The sequence below is a fragment of the Lissotriton helveticus genome, chromosome 9 (assembly GCF_964261635.1).
Source record: "Lissotriton helveticus chromosome 9, aLisHel1.1, whole genome shotgun sequence".
NCBI lineage: Eukaryota > Metazoa > Chordata > Amphibia > Caudata > Salamandridae > Lissotriton > Lissotriton helveticus.
The window spans coordinates 917,043,378-917,070,217 of NC_136070.1; the positions used below are offsets into that span (position 1 = coordinate 917,043,378).

The 26,840-nt window shown below is 45.3% G+C and overlaps 1 protein-coding gene across 1 annotated transcript in view; it reads right to left on the minus strand.

Moving 5' to 3' along the window:
* RYR1 (ryanodine receptor 1) overlaps positions 1–26,840 on the minus strand; it is a 1,073,089-nt gene that overhangs the window by 861,323 nt on the left and 184,926 nt on the right. The window contains exons 8-12 of the mRNA XM_078661091.1: positions 16,048–16,144; positions 14,960–15,034; positions 11,876–12,032; positions 10,203–10,367; positions 9,915–10,036 (exon numbers count right to left, since the gene is read on the minus strand). Coding sequence (XP_078517217.1) covers positions 9,915–10,036; positions 10,203–10,367; positions 11,876–12,032; positions 14,960–15,034; positions 16,048–16,144 — 616 coding nt within the window. The remainder of the gene's footprint in view (positions 1–9,914; positions 10,037–10,202; positions 10,368–11,875; positions 12,033–14,959; positions 15,035–16,047; positions 16,145–26,840) is intronic.

The following is a 26,840-nucleotide window of genomic DNA, read 5'->3' on the forward strand; positions in this document are numbered from 1 at the left end:
GGACACAGAACCCAGTCGCACAAAGGACCCCTCGGAACGGAGCGCGACACCAAGGAGAGAACTCACGCAGGCACAAGGCAAAATAGACCCAGGAAGCCGCAGGAAACTACACCAAAGTGAACCAGCCACCAAGGGAACCCAACCTGACAACAGTGAAAGCGCAAAACCCACATGGCCGCCCACGGAGCCCGAAGAAAGGAAGGGACCAGGCCCAAGACCAAGCCACCAGAAAGGAAGCGAAGACCCACCAGGGGACACCACACACACCGAGAAGCGAGACAACCCCGCCCAGGGGCCAAGCAAACTGGACCCAGCAACGTTCCACATATAGCAAGCGAGCCGCCGAAGCGAGCACCCAGGCGGACATACAGCCAGCCAACAACCAGGCCCGACCCAGCCCAAACAATACGGCAGCACCTCCAGGGAGCAACCCCGAGCCAGCAGGCCCCAGCACCCCAAAACCAGGGACAAAGAAGAAGAGGATACAACCACCGCACAGGAAGTGCAGGGCCCGCCCTGGGACGGAGAATCGGGAAAACCCAGCACCCCCGGACAAGGAAAACACCTTACAAACACATACCCCCCTGGGCCATTGCAAAAGCTGTGGCAGGAAACACACCCATGCCCAGCGCTAGCCAGAGCCCACAGAAGCACAACACAAGCCAAAGAACCACAGCCCCATGGTCCAACACTTGCAGCAGCAGAAACCAAGGGAGAAGCACCCAGGTGAGCACCCCCCACATGTCAAATTCCCCGCCCAGGCCAGACAAGCCCAGACCACGTAAGCAAAGGGGCCAGAGGAAAACGCAAAGCCGGGAGCCCGGACAAGAAGGCAGAGAGTGACCCCGCTTAACAAATGAGAACAGAGGAGATCAGGAACAAAGCAACCCAGCCAAGGAACGACCAACAGAAGCCAGATGAGAAACCCGCCAGCAGGGGGACCAAACGACCCAGCACTGACCGGGAATCCAAGCACACCCCCCAGGCCCCCCGGCCGGCAGAGGCCGCAACCACCCGACATCACCTGCAGACAGGGCGGAAAGGGAGCCATGTGCCTGACCCACGACCAAAAGGAAGGAGAAGAGAACGGATACCCCCAATCCAGACCAGACCAACTCTGTGGAGACAAAACCACTGGCAGAACGGAACCGAGAGCGAGACAAGAGAAAGCACACTCATGGGAACAGGTGAAGACGAGGCACAAACCAGAACCCAGGACGGCCCAGTAGCACCTGAGAACCACCGGAAGGCACGCGCCCCCAAGTGATGCCCGCCCACCAAATAAAGTACAAGAACACCCCACACACACTCCAAGGAGGGCCTGACCCCAACCCAAAGCCAGGGAGACAGAGGAAACCAAAGAGGACCTCCAAGAACAGGAAGAGCCCCAAGACCCCACCAGAACAGGCCCGATGGGAGAAGAACCAGGGAGGCCGACAACGTGGAGGAAGGGTAGCAGGCGGGACCCAGAGAAACGCCACAGAGGCCACCCCAGGACGTAAGGAGAGGCCACAAACGGCCCCCAACAGAGCCCCAATGGCCAGTAGCCGAGGCGAAGCATGACATGGACAAGAGGTGAAGCAGCCGCTCGCAGAGACAAGAAGACGAGAAAAAAGGGCACCACGACGGACAGGAGAGGGCAATCCCAAGGGAGCAGAAGCAAAAGTCCACCCCGAGATCACAGAAGCAGCCGAGAGAAGGACGGGCAGGTGCCCTGAGCAGCCCGCCCCCAGCAGACACGCAGACAGCAACAGCCCCCGGAACCCCTAGGTGGAGGCCCAACCAGGGACCAACCAGGCCAGATCCCGCACCCCAATGGAGAGCAGGTGGGAACAGGAGCACACAGGACAGAAGGACCGCAGGCCCAAAGCCCGGAAGGGAAAAAGGAGGCAGGGAAAAACACTGCAAACCAAATGAAGCAATGTCCTTGCGATAAACCCCGAAACACCCTGTTAAATATGAGGGTCTCTAGTTGGCAAAGGTAGGTCCCTTTGACAAATAGGAACCCTTGCATCTAGTCAGGGTAAGGGGCTACACTTCTAAAATAACCCCTGCTCACCCCTTGGTTGCTTGGCACGAGCAGGCAGGCTTATCTCAGAGGCAGTGTGTAAAGCATTTGTGAACACATACAGTAATACAGTGACAACACTACAGATGGACACCACACAGGTTGCATTATAAAAATAAGTATTTTTATATAGACTTAACACAAGACCAACCGACAAAAATCCACAATACTTTACTCAAAATAGACTTTAAAATGTTATAAAATAGCTCAGTTCTCTCAAGCTGTAAATGCGACACTTTACACTTAATGTACGTTGAATGCGTAACGCAAAGAAAACAAAAGGTTCGCAGGAAAGGTGATTGGTCGGTTCCTTACACGCAGGGGAGTGGATGAGTTGGTTCCTTACTGCTGTGCAGGGGAGTTGATGCTCGCTTCCATACTGTGTGGGGAGGTGATGCGTTGGTTTCTTACTGCTCTCCGGTACGATGCGACAAGATGGCACCTCGATGCGGTACTCTTCCCTGGTTACGATGCGACAATGTTGGTGTGCTGCGTGCATGCCCGATGGCCGTGCGGCGACTCAATGTTCTTTGGAGCCGCGACAGACCCTGCGACGTTATTCTCCGGTGATACGACAGCAACCTCTTTGGCAGTGTCCCGCTTCTCCAGTGATGTGCCGCGCTTCGGCGATGCGATGATGACAGCAGCAGCAGCGGCTCGCTTCTTCGGCGATGCGATGGCAGCTGCTGCGGCGGGGACACGCTTCCCGTCGTTGATTCGCACTTCCAGCTCCCAGTGACATGCAGTCTGTCAGAAAGCCCAGAACACCAGCAGGCACTTCAATTCTCAGCAAGAGACCTGAAGGGGGAGCTGGCTGATGAAGATTTGTATCCCAGAGACTTCAGGCAGGAGGCACGCTCTAGTTCAAGCCCTTGGAGATTCTTCTTCAAGTTTATAGAAAGCACACTCAGTCATATTCTCCTTTATTTGGCAATGAAGCAACCACTGCAGGCCAACCCCCAAACACTCAGCACAGGGGTAGTCTCCTCCTTCAGCTTCGTGGTTCTTCTCCTCAGCAAAGGTTTGTCTTGATTCCCAGAAGTGATCTAAAGTTCTTGGGTCTGGGTCCCAATATTTATACTCATTTTCCCTTTGTTCTCTGAAGGCAGAGAGGTCTTTGCCTAGTCCAAACCAGTTCTTGCCAGTCCTGGAGCACTTTGTTTACAGGACTCCTTCTCTTCCTTTTACAGTGCAGGCCAGGGACATCAGACGCACCACAGGAGGTGGAGCCAGCATTGTGGAGGGAAGGCACAGCCCTATTCAGGTCCCATCTGCATGTAGATCTCTCTATTCAGCCCTGTGCTGACTCACCCTGTCTTCTGGAATCCCTCAGCCCCGGTCACTCAAACTCCAGATGAGGAATACACATCCTAGCAGAGACAGGCTTGGATAGTTAGGCAAGACAATACCTACTTTCTAAAAGTAGTATTTTCAAACACAGATTGTTAAAACCAACTTCACTAAAAGGTGTATTTTATCATTCTGAGTTCAGGCATACTAAACTCAAATTTCTACCTGGCTCCCTGAGTCAGTTAGGATTATAAAATGTTATAATCTAACTGCCTATTCTGGCCTATGGGGAACAGGTAGCCTTGCAATAGTGAAAAACACAAATGGCTGTAATTCACTATCAGGACATGCCACATACATCAGGGCATGTCCTATCTTTTACCTACAATGCACCCTGCCCTTGGCACTACCATAGGGGTGACTAACATGTATGAAAGGGAAGGTTTAGGGACTGGCAAGTGGATGCACTTGCTCAGTCAATATGGCAGTACCAGACTGCACACAGGCTCTGCAATGGCAGGCCTGAGACACACTTTACAAGCTGCTCCGGTGGGTGGCACAACCAGTGCTGCAAGCCCAACAGCAGCATTTGATTTACAAGCCCTGGGCACAGGCAGTGCACTGTACTAGGGTCTGACAGTAAACCAAACAAACCAATCATGGAGTCACTAATCCATACATCAATTTACCATAGGGAGCACTTGCACTGTGGCACTGAACAGCAGTGGCACAGTGCCCAAAAGCATCTAAAACCAGCAAAAACATTAGAAGCAACGGCAAAAAAATGGAAGGGAGACCCACGCCAAAGGTGCCAGGTCTAACGAGTGTCCCCTCCAGCAGAAATGTGTGGAGAACTACCCTACCTCCTGGGGGTACTCATCACTAAGGTGGAAAAATCAGGACAGACCATCAGCATTGGCCTGTTCTGTACCAGGGTGGTGTTCCACCGTGAAATCCATCCCCTGTAGGGATATGGACCACCTCAACAGCTTTGGATTCTCACCCCTCATCTGCATCAACCATCTGAGGGGCATGTGGCCTGTCTAAACCAGGAAGTGAGTCCCAAACAAGTATGGTCTCAAATTCTTCAGTGCCCAGACCACAGCAAATGCCTCACGCTCAATTGCACTCCACCTCTGTTCCAGTGGAAGTAACCTCCTACTGATGAAGGCTACAGGTTGATCTAGGCCCTCATTTATCTGTGACAAAACAGCCCCCACACCATGCTATGATGCGTCTGTTTGAGCAATAAACTCTTTTGAGAAGTTGGGTGCCAGGAGCATGGGCGCCGTGCACATGGCAGTCTTCAGGGTATCAAAAGCTCTCCGACAGGTGGCTCTCTTGGGCTGCTTCCTGGAAGTCAGCTCTGTCAAGGGTGCAACAATGCTGCCATACACCTTGCCAAACCTTCTGTAATACCCGGTGGGTCCTAAAAAGGCTCTCACCTCTGTCTGGGTCATGGGGGGTTCCCAAGCCAGGATGGTCTCAATCTTGGGCTGTAGGGGCGCCACCTGGCCGCTTCCAACCTTATGTCTCAAGTACACCACAGAACCCTGCCCGATCTGGCACTTACTCACCTTGATCGTGAGGCCTGCTCTCTGCAGTGCCATCAACACTTCCCGGAGGTGGCGCAGATGTTCTTCCCAACTGGTGCAGAACACTGCAATGTCATCCAGGTAGGCGGCACTGAACTCTTCCAGTACAGCCAACACCTGGTTGATCAACCTCTAAAGGGTGGCAGGGGCATTCTTCATCCCAGAAGGCATAACCCAGAATTGGTAGTGGCCATCAGGGGCCAGATGTAGGTCACCAAATAACGGTCGGTAACGGATGATTTTGGCCGTTACCGACCGGTATTTGGTGATTGAGATGTAGGGGGCCTATATTTTACAGAATCTGTAAATTTACCCATTCGGTAAATTTACTGATTCTGTAAAATACCGATTCGGTACATTTACCGAATCGGTAAATCTATATGTAGGTGGCACTGGAAACAGTGCCACAGGCCCCTAAGAATTCGTTATTTACCATGTAAAACTATTGCATGGTAAATAACAAATTCCTGTGTACATGCACATCTGTGCATGTACACCTGTGCCATGTGGCACACATACATGCCCTGAGGGCATGTATGTGTGTCACATGGCACACAAGCCTGAATCAGGGGTGCAACAGGGTGTCAAAGTGACACCCTGTCCCCCTGTAGAATTCGGTAATTTTACCGAATCGGTATTTACCGATTTGGTAATTGCCATAGGTTCCTATGGGCCTCAAGGCCCATAGGAATCAATGGCAATTACCGAATCGGTAAATACCGATTAGGTAATTACCGAATTCTACAGATCCGTTAAATTAATCGGTAAAAATATCTACATATCATTTACCGATTTGTAAATACCGAATCGGTAAAATTCGGTATTTACGAATCGGTAAATGACATTTACCTACATCTGGCCCCTGGTGTGGAGAATGCTGATCTCTCTCTTGCCCCATCAGTCAAGGCGATCTGCCAGTACCCAGACGTTAAGTCAAACGTGCTGAGGTACCAGGCAGCCCCTAACCGATCGATGAGCTCATCAGCTCTGGGGATGGGGTGTGCGTCAGTCCTCGTGACTGAATTGAGCCCTCTGTAGTCCACACAGAACCGCAGTTCTGGCGTGACACCTGGTGCGGCAGCCTTTGGGACCAAGACCACTGGGCTGGACCAAGGACTGCTAGAGGACTCAATCACCCCCAACACAAGAATCTTGGAGACCTCCTCCATGATGCAAGCTTTCACCCTGTCAGCCACCTTGTAAGTTTTGTGCTTGACAGGAGGACTGTCTCCAGTGTCTACATCATGGACGCACCAATCAGTGCCACTGGGAATCAGGGAGAACAGGTCAGAAGACTGTTCCAGCAACTGGTGACAGTCATTTTGTTGCTCAGGGGTCAGGGTGGAAGAGAGGTTCACTCCATCCACTGATCCATCTTGCTCGGTTGTAGACAGGAGGTCAGGAAGAGGTTCAGTCTCCTCCTACATTCCAGCATCTGTTGCAAGGAGCATGCCCACTTCGGACCTCTCTAAGTGGGGCTTCAGGTGGTTGACATGCAGGACCTGCAAGGGGTTCCTGGGAGACCGCAAGTCCACCAAGTAGGTAACCGGACATTTGCGCTCCACTACCTCAAATGGTCCGGTCCACTTATCCTGGAGCGCACAGGGCTCCATTGGGACCATGACCCACACTTTCTGACCAGGCTGAAGCTCAACCAGAGTGGCATTCTGGTTGTAACACCGCTTCGTCTCCTCCTGGCTGGCTTCCAGATTTGCCTCAGCAAGTTTTCTGAATCGCCTAGTTTGGTTCCTGAAGGCCAGCATGTAGCTATATACATCCTGGGGAGGTTTCCTGGGAGATTGCTCCCAGCCTTCTTTGACCAAACTCAAAGGTCCTCACACTGGGTGACCATAGAGAAGCTCAAAGGAACTGAACCCTAGAGATTTCTGTGGCACCTCACGGTAAGCAAAGAGAAGGCATAGTAAGAGGACGTCCCACTTACGCCTCATGGGTTCCTCAAGACCCATAGTCATGCCTTTGAGGGTCCGGTTGAATCTCTCAACCAGATGAACTTGTTGCCCATGGCTGTCTTGGGACCCAGAGGCCCCACAATGTCAATGCCCACCCTTTCAAAGGGGGTCTTGTCCACAGGGAAGGGCTGGAGAGGAGCCTTGCGCTTCCTCCCACTCTTTCCACTTGCCTGGCAAGTCTGACAGGTCCTGCAATGAGTGTCTGAACACTTGCGCATTTGGGGCCAATAAAAGTGGGTGACAAGCCTTTCAACGGTCTTGTCCTGCCCCAAATATCCTGCTAAAGGCACATTATGAGCCAGCCCCAGTAGGAAGGTTCTGAAGTGCTGGGGTACCACCAGCACCCAGGCTGACCCAGGCTCAGCAACCTTAGGCTCACTATACAGGAGACCATTCTCTCAGTAGATCCAATGTGATCCAGACTGACCACCTGCTGCCTGGTTTGCAGCCTGCTGCCGCAAACCCACAAGAGAAGGGCACTTGTTCTGCTCCTCACAGAACTCTTCCCTGGAGGGACCTCCTTCCTGCTGCCAATGGGTCAGCTCAGGCAGGTCTCCCAGTTCATATCACTGCATTTCCCTCGAGTCTGGAGGGGGGTCAAACGTGTCATAAGTGATTATCATGAGTATTAAGTTGATTTCTCTTTTTCTAATGTGCTCTAGGTGGCACAATGTACTTTTGTGATGTAGAGAGATGGTCTATTTTCTTGTGTCACTTTCTTGACTATATCGGCCCATTTATCATTACAATAATTGCTCATGGTGATAATGTTTGTAATGTTAACTTAAAAATGGAATGAAAAAAAGTTTAAGTGAAAGAGAAAGGGACATTGACGGCTGAAACTGAATAAATGAGAACAGCGAAAATAGGGGAGAACAAAAATGACGAAACCAGAGAAGATAAATTAGATATTCTTAGTATTTTGGGCTAAGAGATGGAGATTGTTTGAGATCAAAATCAGGGTCATTTTGTTAGGTGAAAAAGACAACTAAATATAAGGATGAAAGAGATAGCGGCTGCATCTGTTTAATACTAACATATGTATTTATGTATGTGGCATTTGGAAAGAGCAAACCTAGCCAAAAGGCAGAAGATTGCCATAAAGGGTCAAAGGCAAGCATACATTCAATGAATGATCCGAGAGGTACCTGGTTAATTGAGTGTCACTGCACTGTGATGCAGTGTTCTTTTAAAAAGTGTGTATTCAACTCTTTCCTAAATTAGAGCAGTGTTGTGATAATTCTTATAGATACAGGGATGTTGTTTCAGAACCTGGGTGCATAGATGGAAAAGCCCTGCTGCCTTGCTTTTTCCTTTTTCTCTTCTTAATATCCAGACTGATGGTGGCCTGGGTGTGGGTGAGCGGAGAGCCACCAGAGATGGTGAGCTTCACTGGGTGAGCTTCTCTGCAAATAAAAGAGGGGGTGCTGGTCATGATGCCATTGTAATGCTACAAGCCGGTTTTAAATATGGTGTAGGGGTTGGCAAGGTGGGGGGACGGCAATGGAATTCTATCAGGATGGAGATGATGTGATAATACTTCTTTGACCCTCGATAAGATATCCTGTGGGTATGATGCTCTTCAGGGGTGCCAGTTTGAAGTCTGGGAGACCAAATTGCTGAACATTACTCCTACCCAGAAGCAAGAGCACAAGAACTTGAACAACAATTATGAAGTCGCTCTATAAAAGAAACTGTTTCACTTTCTTTAGGAGAGAGAACTGGTACCAAGCCATCTTGAGGGTGTAGTTGGTGTTCAAGGTAAATCCACGTGACTTGTCATTCTGTGAAAATTGGAGTTCAAAGCTGTCAAGCTTTGTGTCATTAGGCAAAGTTTGCCCTATTTATTGCTTTTTGCTCTTGTCAAATAGCAGAGATTTTGTCTTGATGAGGCTGAGCTTCAGATAGGCGCTGGACATCCAGGAGTGGGTGAGGTGCAAGCATTGTGTGAGGTAATAGTGGCTGGAGCAGTGAAGAATTTCAGGTAGAGTTGTGTATTGCCTGCGTATTGGTGAATCACGTGTTATCAGTGAGTGGAGCCCAAAAGGGCTCCATGTAGATACTGAAGATGAAAGGAGACACTATGGGACCCTGGAGCACTCTTACGGGTGATACAAATCTTTTAGGACCTGGAGGCGCCCATGTGAACAAACCTATAAACCTAAATGAAATATATGTAAAGTTGTCTGCATAAATTACTTCCTGAGCCTGGGGCATGGCAGCGCTCTCAAATTGTACAATTAACTGGAAATTATACCTACCCAACAGAAAAGATACCAAATTTTAGAACTAAACCGTCTGTTATAACAACCCTACTGCTGTAACCAGTCCCTAAGCAATTGTTTTACTTCCTTCCTGCATAGGATTGCTAAAAAAAAATACTTTTCCAGCTTCAGGTTACTACTTGATGTCATGGCAGATATCAGCTGAGTAATATGACCCCATCTTCCTTGAAAGTAACGGCAGCAAACAAGATCTTATCCCAATGAACCCTGACAGCAGAGGTCAAGAGGCACACCTTGTCCAGTCAAGAGTCCCATTACGAGTTCCCATATCCCCGTAGGGATAGCACAAGTATCAGATTTGACCATTATCTACGACGTGCCTGTTCCCGTGAGTTCATTTAATTTTTATAAAGAATTGTTTTGCTTAATTACGGTTTTCTTCAAGAAAAAACACAAACTCACTGTATTGTTAATATTAGGTTTGGACAGTAGGGGAAAACGTCTTTCAAACTTTTGTTGTATCTTTGTAAAATATATGGAAATATATATCAATACACAAAGGGCAAAGAAGCTTCATTTTGCACGAATTAGTGACTTTAAAACATTGATATATTTTGATTTTACGAGTTTACACGCATGTAACAAATCGGGTGAAAAGGGTCTGCTTTGGTGATGAAAAAGGAAGGCTTTGTGAGAGTTTTAGGTTTGCTGGGCTGGCCTCTCACTCATCTCCACGGCGTGAACCCTAAGGAGCCATACACTGTACCTGATGAAGAGGTTGAAGAGGCCTGAAGTGCTGTGGATCATGCGAGCTGCCTGGGATTCCTCCCGCTGAGACCGTGACAGAGACAGAGCGTCGTCCATGTGCCCCTCCTGATGTAAGATTGCCTGTAGGTGATGAAGAGAATGTGAGATTGCGACCCTTTGTCATAATCAACAGAGATATGACACTTCACTCCAGTCTGTGAGGTCAGCGATACATGGAATGAGGGACACTGCACTGTGGTTTTTGAAGCCAGGAATGCACACAGAATGATTTGGCTTCATTGTTTACCTTTCTTTTTGGTGGCCCGAGGCGTACAACTTTGGTGTCAGCTGCAGCATAGGTCAGCCACAGGCCGCTTTTCACGTGCTGCACAAAGCACATGGACTCCCCGTATTTAATTTCTGGGGCTCCCATGCCTTCCACGTCTCTCTTCTGAGCCACATCCAGCTTTTCCTGTTGGGGAACAAAGGCAAGTGTGTTATGATCAAAGTACGAGAGTTGAAAGGTAAGGGAGGTGGGGACAGGCCGAGAATATAGGAAGGCGGTGGAGGTGGTGAAAGGTGCAGGAAGGGAGAAAGAGATGGAGGTGAGAGTGGCCCAGACGGTGGGGCAGATATATAAAAGGGAAGGTGGAGGAGTTGACAAACTCTTTTTTAGAAATACTACAGTAGAAAAGGTGATTGACAAGTGTAGGGGGTGGAGAACATTCTAGACACAGGAAAAGTGTGGGAGCCAGTGTAGAAGTACGAAAAATGCAAGGAGCAAGAAGTGGAATGCAATAGAAGGAAAGAAGTTAAGGGGTGTGACGATATTGTAGAGCTAGGAAAAGTGTAATGAGTGGGCAACTTATTGAATACGGAGAAGGTGAAGGGGTTGCGAAAGTGTAGAGGAAGGTGTAGTGTGGGAAGCAAGGTAGAAGTGTGTGGTGAAAAAGACTGATGCAGGGGGAACTGGAAAAGTAAAAGGTGTGGGAAGCACAACTATCAAGGATTATCATGATGAGGTAGAAACAAGAATTCCAGGATATGGGAAAAGAAGTAGGAACCAGGAAAGGTGTAATGAAAAAGGAAAGTTTAAAATGTGAGTAAGTGTAGTATATGTGCAAGATGTAGGATATGGGTTATACAACAGTAAAAGTGCGGGTTATACGACAGCAAAAGTGTAGAAGCACTAAAAACGGTAAAGTTTTTGTAAGTAGTACACTTTGGACATAAGTAAATACAAAAGATGAAGTGGGAGGTGGTGGAGGGGTCATATATAGTACAAGAAATGGAGACGGTCCCGAGGCAGGGTAGCCGAGAACAATGATCAATGATTAGGAGCTGAGAAAGTTGTTGGAGGCAGGGAAGTGGTTGAAAGCCATGGAAGTGGAGGAGATGGGAAGGTATAAGAGGTGATGCAAGAATGGCGAAGGTGCAATCAGCTGAAAGGAAGGAAAGATGTAGAAGCCAGTGCAAGATGCCTGGAAAAGGCAGAAAAGTTGTAAGACATACACAGTGTTTGATGGCATTAAATATATAAGAGAAAGAGAAAGGAAGAAGGGAACAGAGGCAAGAGGCAAAAAAGGTGAAGGACGGAGGAAGAGTTATAGGACATACTGAGGGAGGAGGGACGCTGGAGGCTAGGATGCTAAAGAAAAAGTCATACAAGGTATAGAAGGTATAGGAGCATTAGATAGAGAAGATGCAGGATGCATAGTCGAAGGTAGGGGAAACGCAGCAGGCAGGACAATGTAGGAAGCACAATATGGGAGGGAAATAGGCAGAGTATGATTGAGGCAGATGTAGGAAGTATAGTATGGATCAAAGAAGGTATAATAGGTAGTATAAGTAGCAACAGTAAAAACAACTGTAGGGGGAAGAAAAGGTGTAGGATGAAGGAAGTGTGGCAGAAACTGTGTAATATTTGTAATGAGAGCGGACACTGGGAGAGGAGAAGACTTGTGATATGCTGTCACCTACCTTGGAAGCTCTGAAGCAGAAAGCAGTGGCCTTAGTATTGGCTCTCTCTGCATCCACCAGGATCAGGCCTTTCTCTTCCTCCAGGGCCAGGTACCTTCCAGTTGTCACGTGCCTTACACGGAAAGACTGCCCCCACTTCATATGGCTACCGCTCCAGCTGCGGACAAAGGAAAAGTTGCTTATGGCTGCTTCCTGCAAGCGCCATCTACCCGTCAAGAGAACCAGGACAAGATCGCCACTATAAGAGCATTTATGCTACATGAAATTATATTATGATAACTCTAATATCAAGAGACATGCTTAGAAATGATTAAATAGTTCCTTAAAAACATGCTGCCAAAAGCTTGAAAAGAAATCTAGGGATAAACTCAAGGGTTCTCTAGTACATATCTAAATGTATTGATAAGATCTCTTAAGGATGTCATGATACCGAATAAGAGTTCTTATATATGTGTAAAAATACACTAAGGTTGGTTTGTTTTTAGAGAAAATAAAACGAAGCCACAGGAATGCTCTTAATTTTATTTAATGGAAGAGATAAATTAAGAGAACTAGACGAGGGTGAGACAGTGAGTGCATTCAATAAAAGAAGGCAGACCATGTGAGTGAAAGCAAGTGAATGGTTTATAAAGCCTGACATACCGAAGCATCGTTTGGGCACATGGCTGGGGGCATGGTAACAGAGTGACGACACCTAAGCGCTTAATTATTTTGGAAATTCTGATTTGGGTGAAGTTTACGATTTATACGGTCATACCACATCCTCGAGTATTCTGCAGGCATATTTTGACATTGAAAACATTGCAGAATATGTCTGTAGAAAACTGGAATGTGGAAAACATGCAGAAACTGGTGAGGCACCACTGATTTCTGTGATATTTTCCAATCCTGCAGGGGTAACCTGTATCAGTGCACATGCCAGAATGCATCCGACATATTTAAAGCTCTGATAAAAACAGTGGTAGATCTATGCCTTTCCCGTGCCTACTGTTGTTACCCGACCAAGTCAAGAAGAGTAAGACACATATACACGGTTCAAAGTCATTGTCTCTGATTTCATCACATTGTGATTCATTATGGGTGCAGAATCTCGGAGTGATTAGTCTCTGGTTCCTATTTTCTTTTTAGTTAATATTTAGGGAAAAAACGTGTGCTTTTTTTTCTAAATTTCCAAAATGATTCCTGCCATTTCCTTTTTTGAAAATTATAGTTGAGAACACCTGTACCACTCCCCCCCTTAGTGCTATTTTTTTTACCTTTTTCTTTATTCAAGGTAGTGAACCCCCAAATATTCTCATCTTTTTATCTAACCATTTCCCTTACACTATCAGACTTATAACAATCCTAACTCAATAATCTTTCCTCTTACCTGCAACATACATTTTTACTTGCACCTGATTTTTTAATCTCGACTGTTATTTGTTCTCTAAAGTTAATCACTCGATATTTTTGTGTTCTGGGGTAGTTAATCTGAGTAAGGACGTCACTATATCCACGTGTATTAAAGCAATGGCAGTCCAAGTGTCCAATTCAACAACACGAACCTATGCAATAGAAAGACTAAAGATGGGTGTAGGCTCCTAGAAGGGATGTAAGCTGAGAATGCCACAGATACCTGATGAGTGTACAAGGCAAATGCACCCTATTTTGGAGAAGATATTCTGACAGACAGGGATTCAATGCAGGGCCAGAGGTTATATGGTGTGTGTGTGATGGAGTGTAACTATTGTCATGTTTTGCATTCTCCAAGGTCCGACGATCAGAGGACATGGAAGAATAGCACAAAGCAGAGAGTGGATAAAACGGTTACAATTATTAAATCCTTGCAAAACCGCCTTTACAAGATAAGGGTAGGTATTTGGAATACTTTGCAAAAAGTTTCTGACAAGAGGAATTTTATCTGATTACACCAGTTATCCCTCATGAGTTAATCTGCAATTTGAGTCAATCATTGGGATCAAGGTTTCATACCAGGAATCTGATCATAAAATAGCGTTACATGTGTATCTGAAGAGCCCCAAATTCACCCCTAAAAAAACTAATGATACTATTGGCAGGTGACAGGTATCTTGGCAGTACTCATTTTAACAAGTCAGAAGGACAAAATACAGAGTGGATCCACTGGGATTTGACAGTACTCATTTTAACAAGTCAGAAGGACAAAAGACAGAGTGGATCTACTGGGATTTGAACCTATGACCACGGGATCAAACATAGTTTCCTGGAGTGAATGCATTAATGCATTACACCAACAGACCTGCCCTCAATCAGATCCTTATCGTTAACTCTGGCTCAACCAGATTACACAGGCGGAACTCAAAAAAAAATCTCAAGTTTAGGATACACTTCCGTATCGAACACTGTTATTGACAAGGTCCTTTGGTGTGCATGAAACTGGCAGGACCATTGCCAATGGACAGGGCATTACATTTGGGTGTCAACAGCAAAAAATTGAAGCATAACAGGTGGAAAAAGGAATAAAGAATTTCTTAAACAACTCTTTGGGGTTCCATGATGAATGAATTCCTGCCCTGTGGACTTGTGAGTTAGAAGATCTAGGGGTTGTCATGAGTTTCTGAAGCTCATTCGGTAAAGCTCAGGGGCATCAATATACGTATCATCATCATCAATGGCAATGCAAAAAATAGACAAGGAAAGCTACCAAACAGATGAGCTTGGAGGTAGTGTCCATTCTGACAGCTTGTATTCCTACCTTCAGATTAACCCTGGAAATCCTTGTGGCCAATTGTCAACTCAACAACCTATTGCATTTGCATACTGAAGACCATTTTTGAATAAATCCCAAATTGACTGTTATGTTGGAAATGTGATGATTTATTTAAAGATATCTTGTGAGCTAAAGAAATGAGGTAAGGTGAACACTATGTTGAAACAAAGGGACGTGTTGCCTCAACAGAATCTTTCCATTCCCAACAAAATGTTACGTCCCCAAACAAGACCATGCTTCACTCCAAAGCCAAAGGGAGAGGAAAAGAAAAAAAGGAGACATAAGTGATGCTTTTGACTGCAAAGGAATTCACCTGTCTTCATTGAAAGACGTTTGATTGACCGTCACTTACTGACCTGATTCGCAGAGGCTCCAACCTCCACAGGGAGCGAGCATGGCTGCAGACAGCTCCACCCTCATAATGCGGTAGTCTGGAAAAGAAGATGCATATTAGAGCAAGCACACTCCAGAAAGGAGCAGTAGGAGGGATGGGGGATGAAACACCATAGGCGACATAGTGGAGTAGAGTGGCTCTTGCTCTGCAGCTGCTACAGTAAAAATGATCATCACTGAAATTAAATATTTGGTCTTCTAACATATCAAGAATGTTTAAAAGCTCAGAGTTCATGGTCCAGTGCAGTCAGGCTGTGGCAACTAAATGAAATCTTACTGAGTTTCTGCTCGAGAAGAAAACTAAGACTCTTGGGCTCCTTTGATTTAAAAGTTCAAGCTGTGAATTAGGGTAAAAATAGCTTGGTTTCAAATCCATTGTGTCTCAAGCCCCGTAATAAAGAGATAAAGATAGCCTTTTTGAGGCTTACAGCACAGTATACAAGACCCTTTAGGGAACGGACCAGGTAGATAGTGATATATATTGAGAGCTGGCCTCTAGTCAAAGTACTGCAAATGCTTTTGTCCAGGGAAACAGAAGGTAGACAATGGAGTCACAGCTCCCAAGGGAAGAAGATGCAGTAGGAACAGCCTCTAATGTCCAGTCCTGATTAGGCACTGGGTGATATGTTGGGTGGAAAAATGGCAAAAGTGCTACATCAATGTCAAACAGAGTACGGCAATGACTGGGGTTCTAGAAGGAGTTTGCAAACTTTCTGACCTCCCGCCCCCCAACCACAGGGTATAAGTGCACAGCCAGTTGATATTTTAACAAGTACTTTGCAGAGCAGATGAAAAGTGATACCCTGATTAATAAGAACTGTATCTAATTTCCAATCTCTGAAAGCAGAATTCACGGTCTGCATGATAGGAACAAAATGTGGATTCAAGAAGAGGTGGAAATAAATGCAAAGGCAGAGAATGGTGCCTCAAGTCAAGTAAAATGATGGATATAACTGAGTTGTAGTAGTAGTGTACATCAGTCAATGAGTGAAAACACATAGATGAACTTCAGGTTAGTGAAGTGAGGAATACTGGCTCCATAGATACATACCTGCGTTGATCTTCTCCCTGGTCAGTGGAGGAGATGGTGAGACACTCATCCATGTGTCCATGGAATAAACGCAATACATGGCCACCCGTCAAAAACCCTATTAAGATCAAAGACAAAAAGTGGTTATGAAAAACAGAGTCTTTGATAATAGATCCTGAAGCATGTCTACAATGAATAAAAAAAATGATTAAGTCTGGATCTCCAAATGCTGTGTGGTGCAGTTCCACTGAAATACTCCAGACTACTTGGTCAAATGGGATAGATTCCAGCAATATCCACCACAGCACCTAGAAAGAGCTTAGGGAGCAACACAGAGGAATCAAAGCCAACTAGTATCCCGAAAGAATGGGAAACTGCCTTTTAATTCAGCTGCAGGTAGCAACGTGGATGCAGAGCTAATATTTTACTTTTGCGAATTTCTTTTTTAAATTAATGTGATAATATTTTATACAGTAACTGTACTAATTATATATAGAATTATAAATGGGTAACAGTAAATTACTGGAATATTTTTCACCGAGGTGATCTGAGTGACATAAAATAGGCAATAAAAGTGATGCTCAAGTTGCCTATGATGTCACGCAGAACCCGAAGGGGAAAACATCCCAGTAATTCACTTTTTATCCATGTATAATGTTATGTTATGTATGGCCCCCAAAATCATCTGCTACTGCTTTTAACTGCTACACAGGGGCAGAAGAATAATGGTAGAGTTAACTAACTCTCTCCCAGTCCCAAATAAAAACAAGCATTTGCAATGCAATAGGTTTCGCATTAGGAAAGTTTGAGCTATTGGTATTGTAAATGACAATTTTTTTATTTATGTGTTTGTTTTCAAAATAGCGAAATTAATATCTTTGTCATTTACAATGCCAATAGTTTTAACTTTCGCAAATGTGACACCTATAGCATTTGTAATGCAATATGTGTTGCATTTACGTTACTTAGACGTATTGATATTACAAATAACAATGGCTTTTAATTTTTTAAATAATTAATACTTAAATAAAAGTTATTGTAATTTATAATGGCAATTGCTTAAACTTTTGTAAATAACTTTTGTGAAGATTATGTTCAGTGTATTTTATTGTGACGAAAATCCAAGAACAGAAGTGAAATATTAACATCTTTTTGTGACATTTGTAATAAAGCTTGAAACATTGAGAGAACATATTTGAATCAGTTGTTGAATGGTTGCACAGATTGATGCTGTTGTGCCCCTGAGTGATGTTGTGGTGCCCCTGAGTGATGCTGTGGTGGTGCTGTGGTGATGCGATAGATAGAGAGAGTGAGTGCGATAGATAGATAGAGTGAGGGCGATGGATAGATAGAGGGAGGGCAATTCATAGAAAGAGGGAGGGCGATAGATAGATGGAGTGAGGGCGATAGATAGATAGAGTGAGGGCGATAGATAGATAGATAGATAGATAGATAGATAGATAGATAGATAGATAGATAGATAGATAGATAGAGGGCTATAGATGAATTGAGTGAGGGCGATAGATAGATAGATAGAGTGAGGGCGATAGATAGAGTGAGGGTGATAGATAGATAGAGTGATGGCGATAGATAGATAGAGTGAGGGCGATAGATAGAGTGAGGGCGATAGATCGAAAGAGATAGATAGAGTGAGGGTGATAGATCGATAGAGTGAGGGGGATAGATAAATAGATCGATGAGTGAGGCGATAGATAGATAGATAGATAGAGTGAGGGCGATAGATAGATAGATAGAGTGAGGGCGATAGATAGATAGATAGAGTGAGGGCGATAGATAGAGTGAGGGCGATAGATAGATAGATAGACAGAGTGAGGGCGATAGATAGATAGATAGAGTGAGGGCGATAGATAGATAGAGTGAGGGCAATAGATAGATAGATAGATAGATAGATAGAGTGAGGGCGATAGATAGATAGATAGATAGATAGATAGATAGATAGATAGATAGATAGATAGATAGATAGATATATATATAGATAGATAGATAGGATAGATTAGATAGATTAGATAGATAGATGGGATAGATAGAGTGAGGCCGGAGGAAAGTAAATACTTTTAAAAAGGGAAGACAAAAACATTTTCCACCCAGAGGACATAAGTAACTGAAATATAAAACTCCGAAATAACTTGAGTGCTGGTAAAGACCAGACGTAGCTTGATTACGTTTGGAAGTTAAATTACTTTTTGAGGGCCGAAGTAGCTCCTTCGGTTTCAAATGCCAGAAATAAAATTAATATTTTTGAAGGCCAGTGGTAACTTGTTTACTTCTGGGCGGCTTGGCGAGTTAAGCAATAGATTAGGGCATTTGGTGCGACCTGCAGGCCCGGGTCCAAGCTCTGCACGGCATGTCGGCCTTTCATCCAGACGAGGGTGATAAATGACGTATCATTAAATTGGGTAATGGTAGGAACATCTCTTTGTTACAGCGGAAGAAACCACTGCCACAGGTTCGATGTGAAACGCGATACTGTTATGAAATTGTTCATGTCGATGCGTTTTTCGTATATATGAAATGGCAAAGGATAAAGAGGTGGAAAAAAGAGAAGGAGAGAGAAGAGGGCCAGAGGAAAGGAAAGAAAGACAATGAGATGAAATCGAGAAATTCGAGTGAAGAAGTCAAAAGGGGAGTGAAATACCAAGAGTGAGAAAGATAAAAAAAAAGTAGAAAAGGCACAATAAACGTACCCCCCATTATCATGTGCTTGGCTGGATGCTCGTGTGTTTCACGCTGTCATTCCCTGTGCAGTGACCTCTCTTGTTAGCACTCTAGAAACCCTCATTACCATATGTTAACAATAGCTATAATATGCATGTCAGTGCGAGCCACTGTGCAAGGGTTACACAGTTCACGAGAGAAACACGTTGATCTGAAGCCGGAGTCGCGTTATAGCTCGGAGCCCTTTCCAAAGGCTGTAGTTATCATCTTGTTAAAACAAGCAGGAAGTGGGATAAGGGAGGGGGTGGGGCGCGTGAGGTTTGGATGCCGAAAAAGCACGTGGAGCAAGAGGAATATGGGAGAGGGAGCAAAAAGTGAAGGGTAAAGTGGTGTGCCGGACTACACAAAGAGTGAAAGCCCCGTATGTAAAATCAATTGTAATGAAAGAAACCGGCATATAATAGAAGGACAAAGCCCTGTGATTTAAAACTAATTTTAGCTGCCATAATAGGAAAACAGGGGGGGGGGGGCAGGGCGGCACATAACAGTGGGATACGAAAAACAATAATTACACGCATTCAGGAAAGCAGAGTTTGCGCATGAAAAATACAGTGAGAGAAAGCCCCGTATGTTCAAACCGATCATAATAAGCACATAATAGAAGGGCAAAGCCCTGTGATTTGAGTAATCTTCGTAAGCTCTAATACGCAGGGGAGGCGGTGCGCAGTAGTGCAATGGCGATTATCAAAAACTGGGCGCATCAAGGAGGCAGAGATCGTGTGCTGTAAGGAAACTAGATGTGTGCGCGGTATATTGTAACGCGCTGGTGGGCCAAAGTAAGAGGGCCTGACTAGTGGTGTAAGCCTCCTGGCCTGTGGGATAAGAGGAAGTCTTAGGTCTGTGCATGAGGCATGGGGCGCCTCCTATGATAAGCACGACACGGGATGTACAAGGTATTTTAGGAAAGAATACAGGCGGTAACCGGGCCAAGTTAGACACCGGTAGACATGGCGTATGGGCGGGAAGCACAAAACTCAGTACAAACGAGGGCCGATAAGGCGAAAAAAAATAATAATAATAAAAAGCTGCCAAACGTGCAATACTAAGGCTGGTGATAAGCTGAGATGGAAAGGCTTCGGTAGAAGCTGAGCGTATGTTAGACGTACCTGAAGAACACGATAACTGCAGCCTTCTGGTGATACAAAGTGACGGATAGCAGAGGAACAGGTTAAACACTAGTGAAAACCACGGGGAAAACGACGAGAGACGTGCAAGTAAGCACGTAGTGTGCTACGGGGCTGGCGGGGAATCCCCCAGTGGCTAGAAGCTGCACGGATGAATCCGTGTCATCTGGGTGATCGATTGCTTTAAAGGTGGCAGAGGCAGGACAAGTTCCTCACAGAGAATAATACGCAATTGTTTTTTAATGAATGAAATATACACGTTGCACAATCGGGTTTTTCTCAAGCAAATATAGGCATCTGGTTTCCATAAAAGCACAGGGAACGCCTTTCCAGAACTACCGAGCTAAACACAGCTCGCACCGACACCAAATAGCGTGGACTGTTAAACCGCTGTAAAAGAAAGCGCAGAGGCCGAATCTATGTACTCTAGGGAATCGGAGAACACAGATGAACAAATACTGCGTAAAAACTGTAAAGCAGTTGAACTATTGGAAAGTACTGGAACTATTGGAAAAACAAAATGCGGTGACGAAAAAAGGGGCGGGTGACGAAAAAAGGGGGCGGGACTTAAAAAAAGGCACGGGAACGCCCCCGATTCGCGTCCGGACGGGGGAAAGAGTGACGGACAACAATGTCTGCCAATGGCTAGTCTCCATTTATGGAGCTAGCCAATGGTAGAATAAGGCGGGACATTGCCACATAGTGTAGATCAACAGATTTCGCCTGCGCGAACGCTGCTGCGCAGCGGACGCCAGGCGAAACCTAAAAAGAATGAATGCTTAAATGCGTAGGTATCAAACCACGTCTTAAGGCTGGCTTGCTTCCAATTCAGGTAGATACCCAATGGCACTTGGGGTGTTGCATCTTGTAGGTCCATACACACTTCCCCCCACTATTGGTATGATCCATACCGATAGTGGGGAAAGTGAAACTTAAGGTCATTGGCATCTAGCCTGGTGCTGGCGGAAAAACCACATCTGGCAGAAACTCAACTTGCTGATTTATGGCCAGTTTGGAAGCTGACAGCAGATAGAACTCTTCTCTGGTTTACAGGCACAAAATCTACTTTTTTAGACACTGAGGAAATATGCCCAGTTTAAAGCATCTTTAAAAATTTGCAAACCATTGGTAATATTAGAACTAATTATTAATGTGGGCCACTCCACATCTATATACATATATATTGAGAGGGCCATTGTTCCAGCGTCCCGCTCTTACCCTTTTTTGGTTCTCTCACGTCTTTAGGAAGGAGTATTAGCCACACTGCCCTGTGCCTACTTGGACCAGCTGGTACTTGGCATAGTCACAAAACCTACAGCAGACGGGGTTCAGGATGCATGGTTTGTGACGGGCTTGAGAAGTGATTTTGAGGGAAGGCATTGCACAGCTAACAACATCTACCAACATTCTTAGTTTTCTGGGTCATAACCAGGGCATTAAGTGGGCCGGGTCCAGCGGATGCTGAACACCAGAAATTCTAAAAAGCAGACGCTGAGACGTGTCCCTATTGGACTTTCCGTTTTTGCTCTCACCCCCAGGTGGAAAAAAAATCTTAACTCTGCAGCAGTATCACCTTACACTGACTTTGATGTAACTTCAGAGATAGTACTTTCAGTCTCATCGTTTCAGAACTGAAGCATTTTCAATATTCTATACAACAAAGCCATAGTTGTTGCTTATTTTTCTTAGCAAGTAACAACCATTGACAAATCCAATAGTTCTGGCTTCTTGTTGGTGTAAAGGTTACTTGTGTTATATACCTGGATGCAATGACAGAAGCAGCACAATACTAGTTTGGGGGCACACTATTCTTAGCATAGATTTTTAGCTTATGTGTGTTTAAATCACACCCTTAACTATTTCGGCCATGCCCCTTTGAGAGACCACCCAGTTTTTTCATTCCACTTTAAGCCATGGTCCTAACCATAATCTTAATATTTTTTTATAGCAATAAGTGTATGCATATGTTTATTATGTATATTATACAGTGATGGTCTCCAATGGGTAGTTATGGTTCAGTCTCACTTTCCTTTGAATAGGCATTTTTTGATTTACCTATAACTTTTGACCCCATGGAAGGATTACCACGAAACTTGTCAGTCTACTAACTGTCAGCTAAGCTTCTGCATGCTATGATTCATATACATCTGTCCACAGGTAAATAAAAGTTAAGGAGGGACAAAAAAAACAAGTTTTTTCCTATTTTAGGTCCGACAGGAAATGTTGCTTTCATCTACAGTTCAAATTACTGAACAGAGTTTCACCAAACTTGTCACTGAAATAGAACTCTACACATATCCGTTCAGTAGCTTGTGAGATATAACCATTTTAAAAAGTTTTTAAAGATCAGTCCACAAGCAAAAAAATATAACGGGGGCAGGCAATAAAACAAGCATACCAGTTATAGCTCCCATAGTCCAAACAGCTGCACAGATGTATACCAAACTTGGTATAACATTTTTATTTTGTCCAGAACATGTTATTTTGGTTTGATGTAAATCGCTTCAGTATTTTTTGGGATATATACATTTTAAAAAGTTACCATTTGAGCTCGAGTGTTAACACTCTCCTACTTGCAAGTTTCGCATTGTGGAATAAAAGTTAGCACAGCCATGAGTGGCCAAAACTAAAGGTGGCTGACCCCTGGGAAGACGTCATGGGTAGCCACAAGTATTGGAAATACAAAGCAACGGAAAAGGTTATCAAGTAAATGCTTCAATATCAACATGTTGAACCTTCTACAAAAATATTTTTGGGACTCCTTGAACACTCCCTTTCAGTACAACATTTGTTTATTAAGTATTGTTTCGGAGCAGTAAGGCCAGTAAGGTAAGCAGTAAGGTTGAGTGCGGTATTTGTTGACAATGTGCAATAACACCGGTGCGGCTGTGTTTTTTTCTTCTCATATGGCCATAAAAATGCAAGCGATAGGATTAAAATACCGGCCAGGTGGCAATCCTACCAAGAGCCCCGTGGCATTACAGAAGTGTACCCTACGACTGGTGAAAATAATTTTATAACTCCAAAAACATTGTTTTCTAGTCTTTTTTCTATTAAGATGTAATTTTAACACTTGCTATGTGTAAATGTTTTAAATAGGGAGCCTAAAAATATAGCTGTGTCTAACATCTTTAAGATCGTTTTTGGCTTCTGCCATGCCCGCCACCCTGCACATGGCACGTGGGTTGCAAACCCGCTTTAATGGAAATTAACTACTACGACAGAAGTTCCCCTCTTTTCATTCTGGAACTGGTCTAAAATGTTTGTGTACATGGAAGCTGGACTATGAAAGAGAATAGCAGAGACAGGGTCGTGGTTATGCAAATAAAATTCTAGTGCTGAAAATGTCAATTCAAATTGATATAAACATTTACAGAGCTTCATGCACTTGCTCTGTTGTGATCAAATAACTGTTTATGTTCGTGTTTGGCAAACTTAGTTTACTCTTGTTTGCTTCTAACTGTACATGTCCATGAAATAATATTCTTCCTAAATTATATTTTTGGGAAACGGAAACGCTTACAAAACAGTTCATGTGGAGAATGCGCGGGCATCGATCCCGCTACCTCCTGCATGCTAAGCGAGCGCTCTACCATCTGAGCTAATTCCCCACCTACAAATGCTCCACTCTGAGCCCCATATATTAAGTGAAGCTCAACGTAGACGCTCATATTATGAGGAATGTAGTTGGCGTTTTTTGTCACGTTTTCCCTCTTGCCCGTGAGGATAAACAGATCATCACCAGGCATCTTTTACACCGCCTGTAGCCCAACAGAAAACTATGCTGTCACTTAATCCAGAACAAAAGTAAACAAGTAAAAGTGCCGACTTGCCTCAATTCTGACACCTGTTAAGACAAAGAACGTATACTGCCCCCTCGGTAGCTCTTTAGAATGATCACAAACTAACAAATTTAATTTTCAACTATTCAAAACCTTAACCAGCGTCCAGCGGCTCGAAGGAAGGAAACCTGCTACAGCGCATGCGCATTAGGCAGACCACGTTTCATGGCTTCAGCCTCGTCACTGGATTTAGCGCTTCTGCTCAGTATTCGAGCCGTATCACTCGTATGTTGAACGAGTGTCTTCAGAGATAATAACTTTTATTCGCAGAGAAGGAACAACTGTCTCCTTTCAAGAATTTTACATCGATTGTAATTATTTCTCATGTAACAACAATCACAACAAGAACTAACAAGGCTAATAGGCCTCGCCTTTGAGACGGATTGGCTTTACTAATCGGATTTAGCTATGCTGAACAGCAATAATTATTAATGAATACATACAAATATAAAAGTATTCGGGCGGCCGTGCACATTATAGGTATTGTGTCACTGTGAATAAAGCTGGCGCCATGTTAAAACAAGTCAGGTCCCGGGCCGGCCAGCCAATCACAGCGCGGCCCGGGGAATGACATCACGGGGGTGTCCCGGGCCGGCAGCCAATGACAGCGCGGCCCGGGACAAAGGGGCGGGACTTAAAAAAGTCTCAGAAACGCCCCCGAATCGCGTTTTCACCAGAAAGCGTGATTGACTGCCTCTGTCTCCCAATGGCTAGCCTCCATTTATGGAGCTAGCCAATGAGAGACAGAGGCGGAACCAAAGTTGATATGTAGGATCATGAGGTTTGCCATGGGTGGAGCAATTGCTACGCAGTTGCAACGCCCAGGGCGAAACCTAAAAACAACTGGCCTCCTGCCAAACGCCACAACCACTCTCTGTGACTTCACTTCCATCCAAACGCTGTGCTCCCCGGTTTCCAGTGCTGCTTTGACAGGCTCTTAAAGAGGCCAGCCAGAGAGGCCGGGAATTCCTTAATGACACAGCACCAGTGGGTAATAGCTTTTGTTAACAACTGTTGCTACATCATAGCAGTGAATCACAGTATTTAGAATCCAGTCATTCGTGCTAGAAGCTCTCCATGAGAGCCACAACATAATTTCCCTTAAACCAATATCAACTTCCTACCAGATATCCTGTCCAGTCACCCACCCCTCCATTGGTACTGTCTACAGATGTTAAATCAATAGGTTAGGACACACAGATAATGTCTTTCCAGCGACAATTGGTCTACTCTTATGGGTTGATCATTATTCATATATCTGAGGCAGGCATCTATATTAGGTAGAGTTTACCTGTGGGTATTTCAATGTTCACTCCACGTATGTCAGTGCCCTGACTTTATGCTGGTATGACAGCAACTTGCCCACCTTGGCAAGGTAGTCCAATAATGGTTTCACGTGTTCCTAAGTGTGCAAGGCCATGGTGGGAATGTCCTAGATACTCTATTCCCTCATTGTTCCACAGCTTCTAATCATGCGGCTATTACTATATAGGTGACAACTCATCTGTCAGCCTTAAACACATGTTAAGAATTCGGTTCGTTGGGTCTTGAAACCACACAATCTTAAATGTAGGGCCTTTTGTTGTTAGTTTTTGTTTATTAGAAACATTTGAGGTAATTACTGGAAGCTGTGGAGGAGGGAGGGTGTGTGTGAATCTACAGCACTACATTTTACAAACAGATGGTTACAGAGTAATGTTTTCCATTCGTAGCATGTGTGGCCAGGCGCGGTGCATCCATCGGGGCATGGGGGTGTAGCCCCCCCGCCCGCAGCTCCCTCGGCGTCTTTGAACTTAAGTAAACTGATTCAGTTTACTTAAGTTCAAAGACGCCGAGGGAGAACTGACAATCATGTCAGTCAGCATGACATCGGACCGCCCACCCCTTCAGAGTCTGAAGGGGGTGGGCGGGGTGGCGTGATATTGACTGACATGATTGTCACCAGGGGCAGCAGGCAGCATCACAAGTGCGCATGAATCGGGACGGAGGGTGAATTTTTAGCCGGTGCCCCGTCATGCGCACTTGTGTTTGCACTTTTTAGCGCATGCCCATTAGGAGCCCCTCGGTCTCCGAATGGGCATGCGACGGGCGAAGAGTAGCCGTGCCCTAAGCCAATCCTGTGCTGCTGGCAGCGCCAGGATTGGATTAGAGGGGCTGCCAGCCCACTCCAGGGCCGTTTGTGAAGGCTTCAAGCCAGAGGAGCAGAGGTGGCGCGGACCGGCTATAAGGTAAGTTTTCCTTTTCATATTTAATTCCCTGGCACCCACCCCCGCGCGACTACCCCCCCCCCAAGCCCCCCACGAGCCGCGACTGAGAGCAGTCCGTATTCAATGTTTCTGTTAGGATCGGCGCTCTAGTGTTGATTAAGTTGCAGTCCTGCAAGCACAAGTCCAAATTTATCCTTTTGAATTTATTGTGTGGTCCTGAAAAAATGACTTTAATTCCCCGGAGCCAAAATGTGCTTGTGTAGGTATCCTGCGGACAGGTAAGAAGGGGTTATTCACCAGCATCCTCCGCTTTGGAATAGACTGCTACGGTTTGACATATATCCACTACTTGTTTTCGGGGTAGTAAGGCAGTATTTGCCCTCCTGTGCCAGGCCATTAGTGGCCCTGAGAGGTCAGTGTTGCGGTTTCCATTGCCTCCGCCTGGGACATGCCTGCTGTCTCTGGCCTGCCCAGTGGGTGCACCTTTGGGAGTCCTGCCCTGGCAGACAGCATAGTCCTGGAAAGGTAGGATGGCAGAGGCAGCGTGAGTCCTTTCATCTCACTGATAGCGCCAGAAGTGTTGTGCCAGTGTGGCCTTTAACAGATCACTCATTAACCAACAGAAATGGGATTATACACAGACCCAAAAACAGACCACATTTTCCATCTGGAACTAGGTGTTTGCTGTAAACCTCCAGGGTCCAGTGCTGATTCATAGATCTCCGTGGGCAGTGCACCAGATGCTACTGGTACCCAAGTGTAAACTGTAGGTCACAAGTTCGATTCCCAGGAACATTGCGAAAAGGTGCATGTATTTTGGCACATCTGTTGGATGCCGGTGATTTTTAAACTTCCGTAAAGGTCTCCATAATATGCGCTTTATTTAAGATGCTGGATCACGTGCT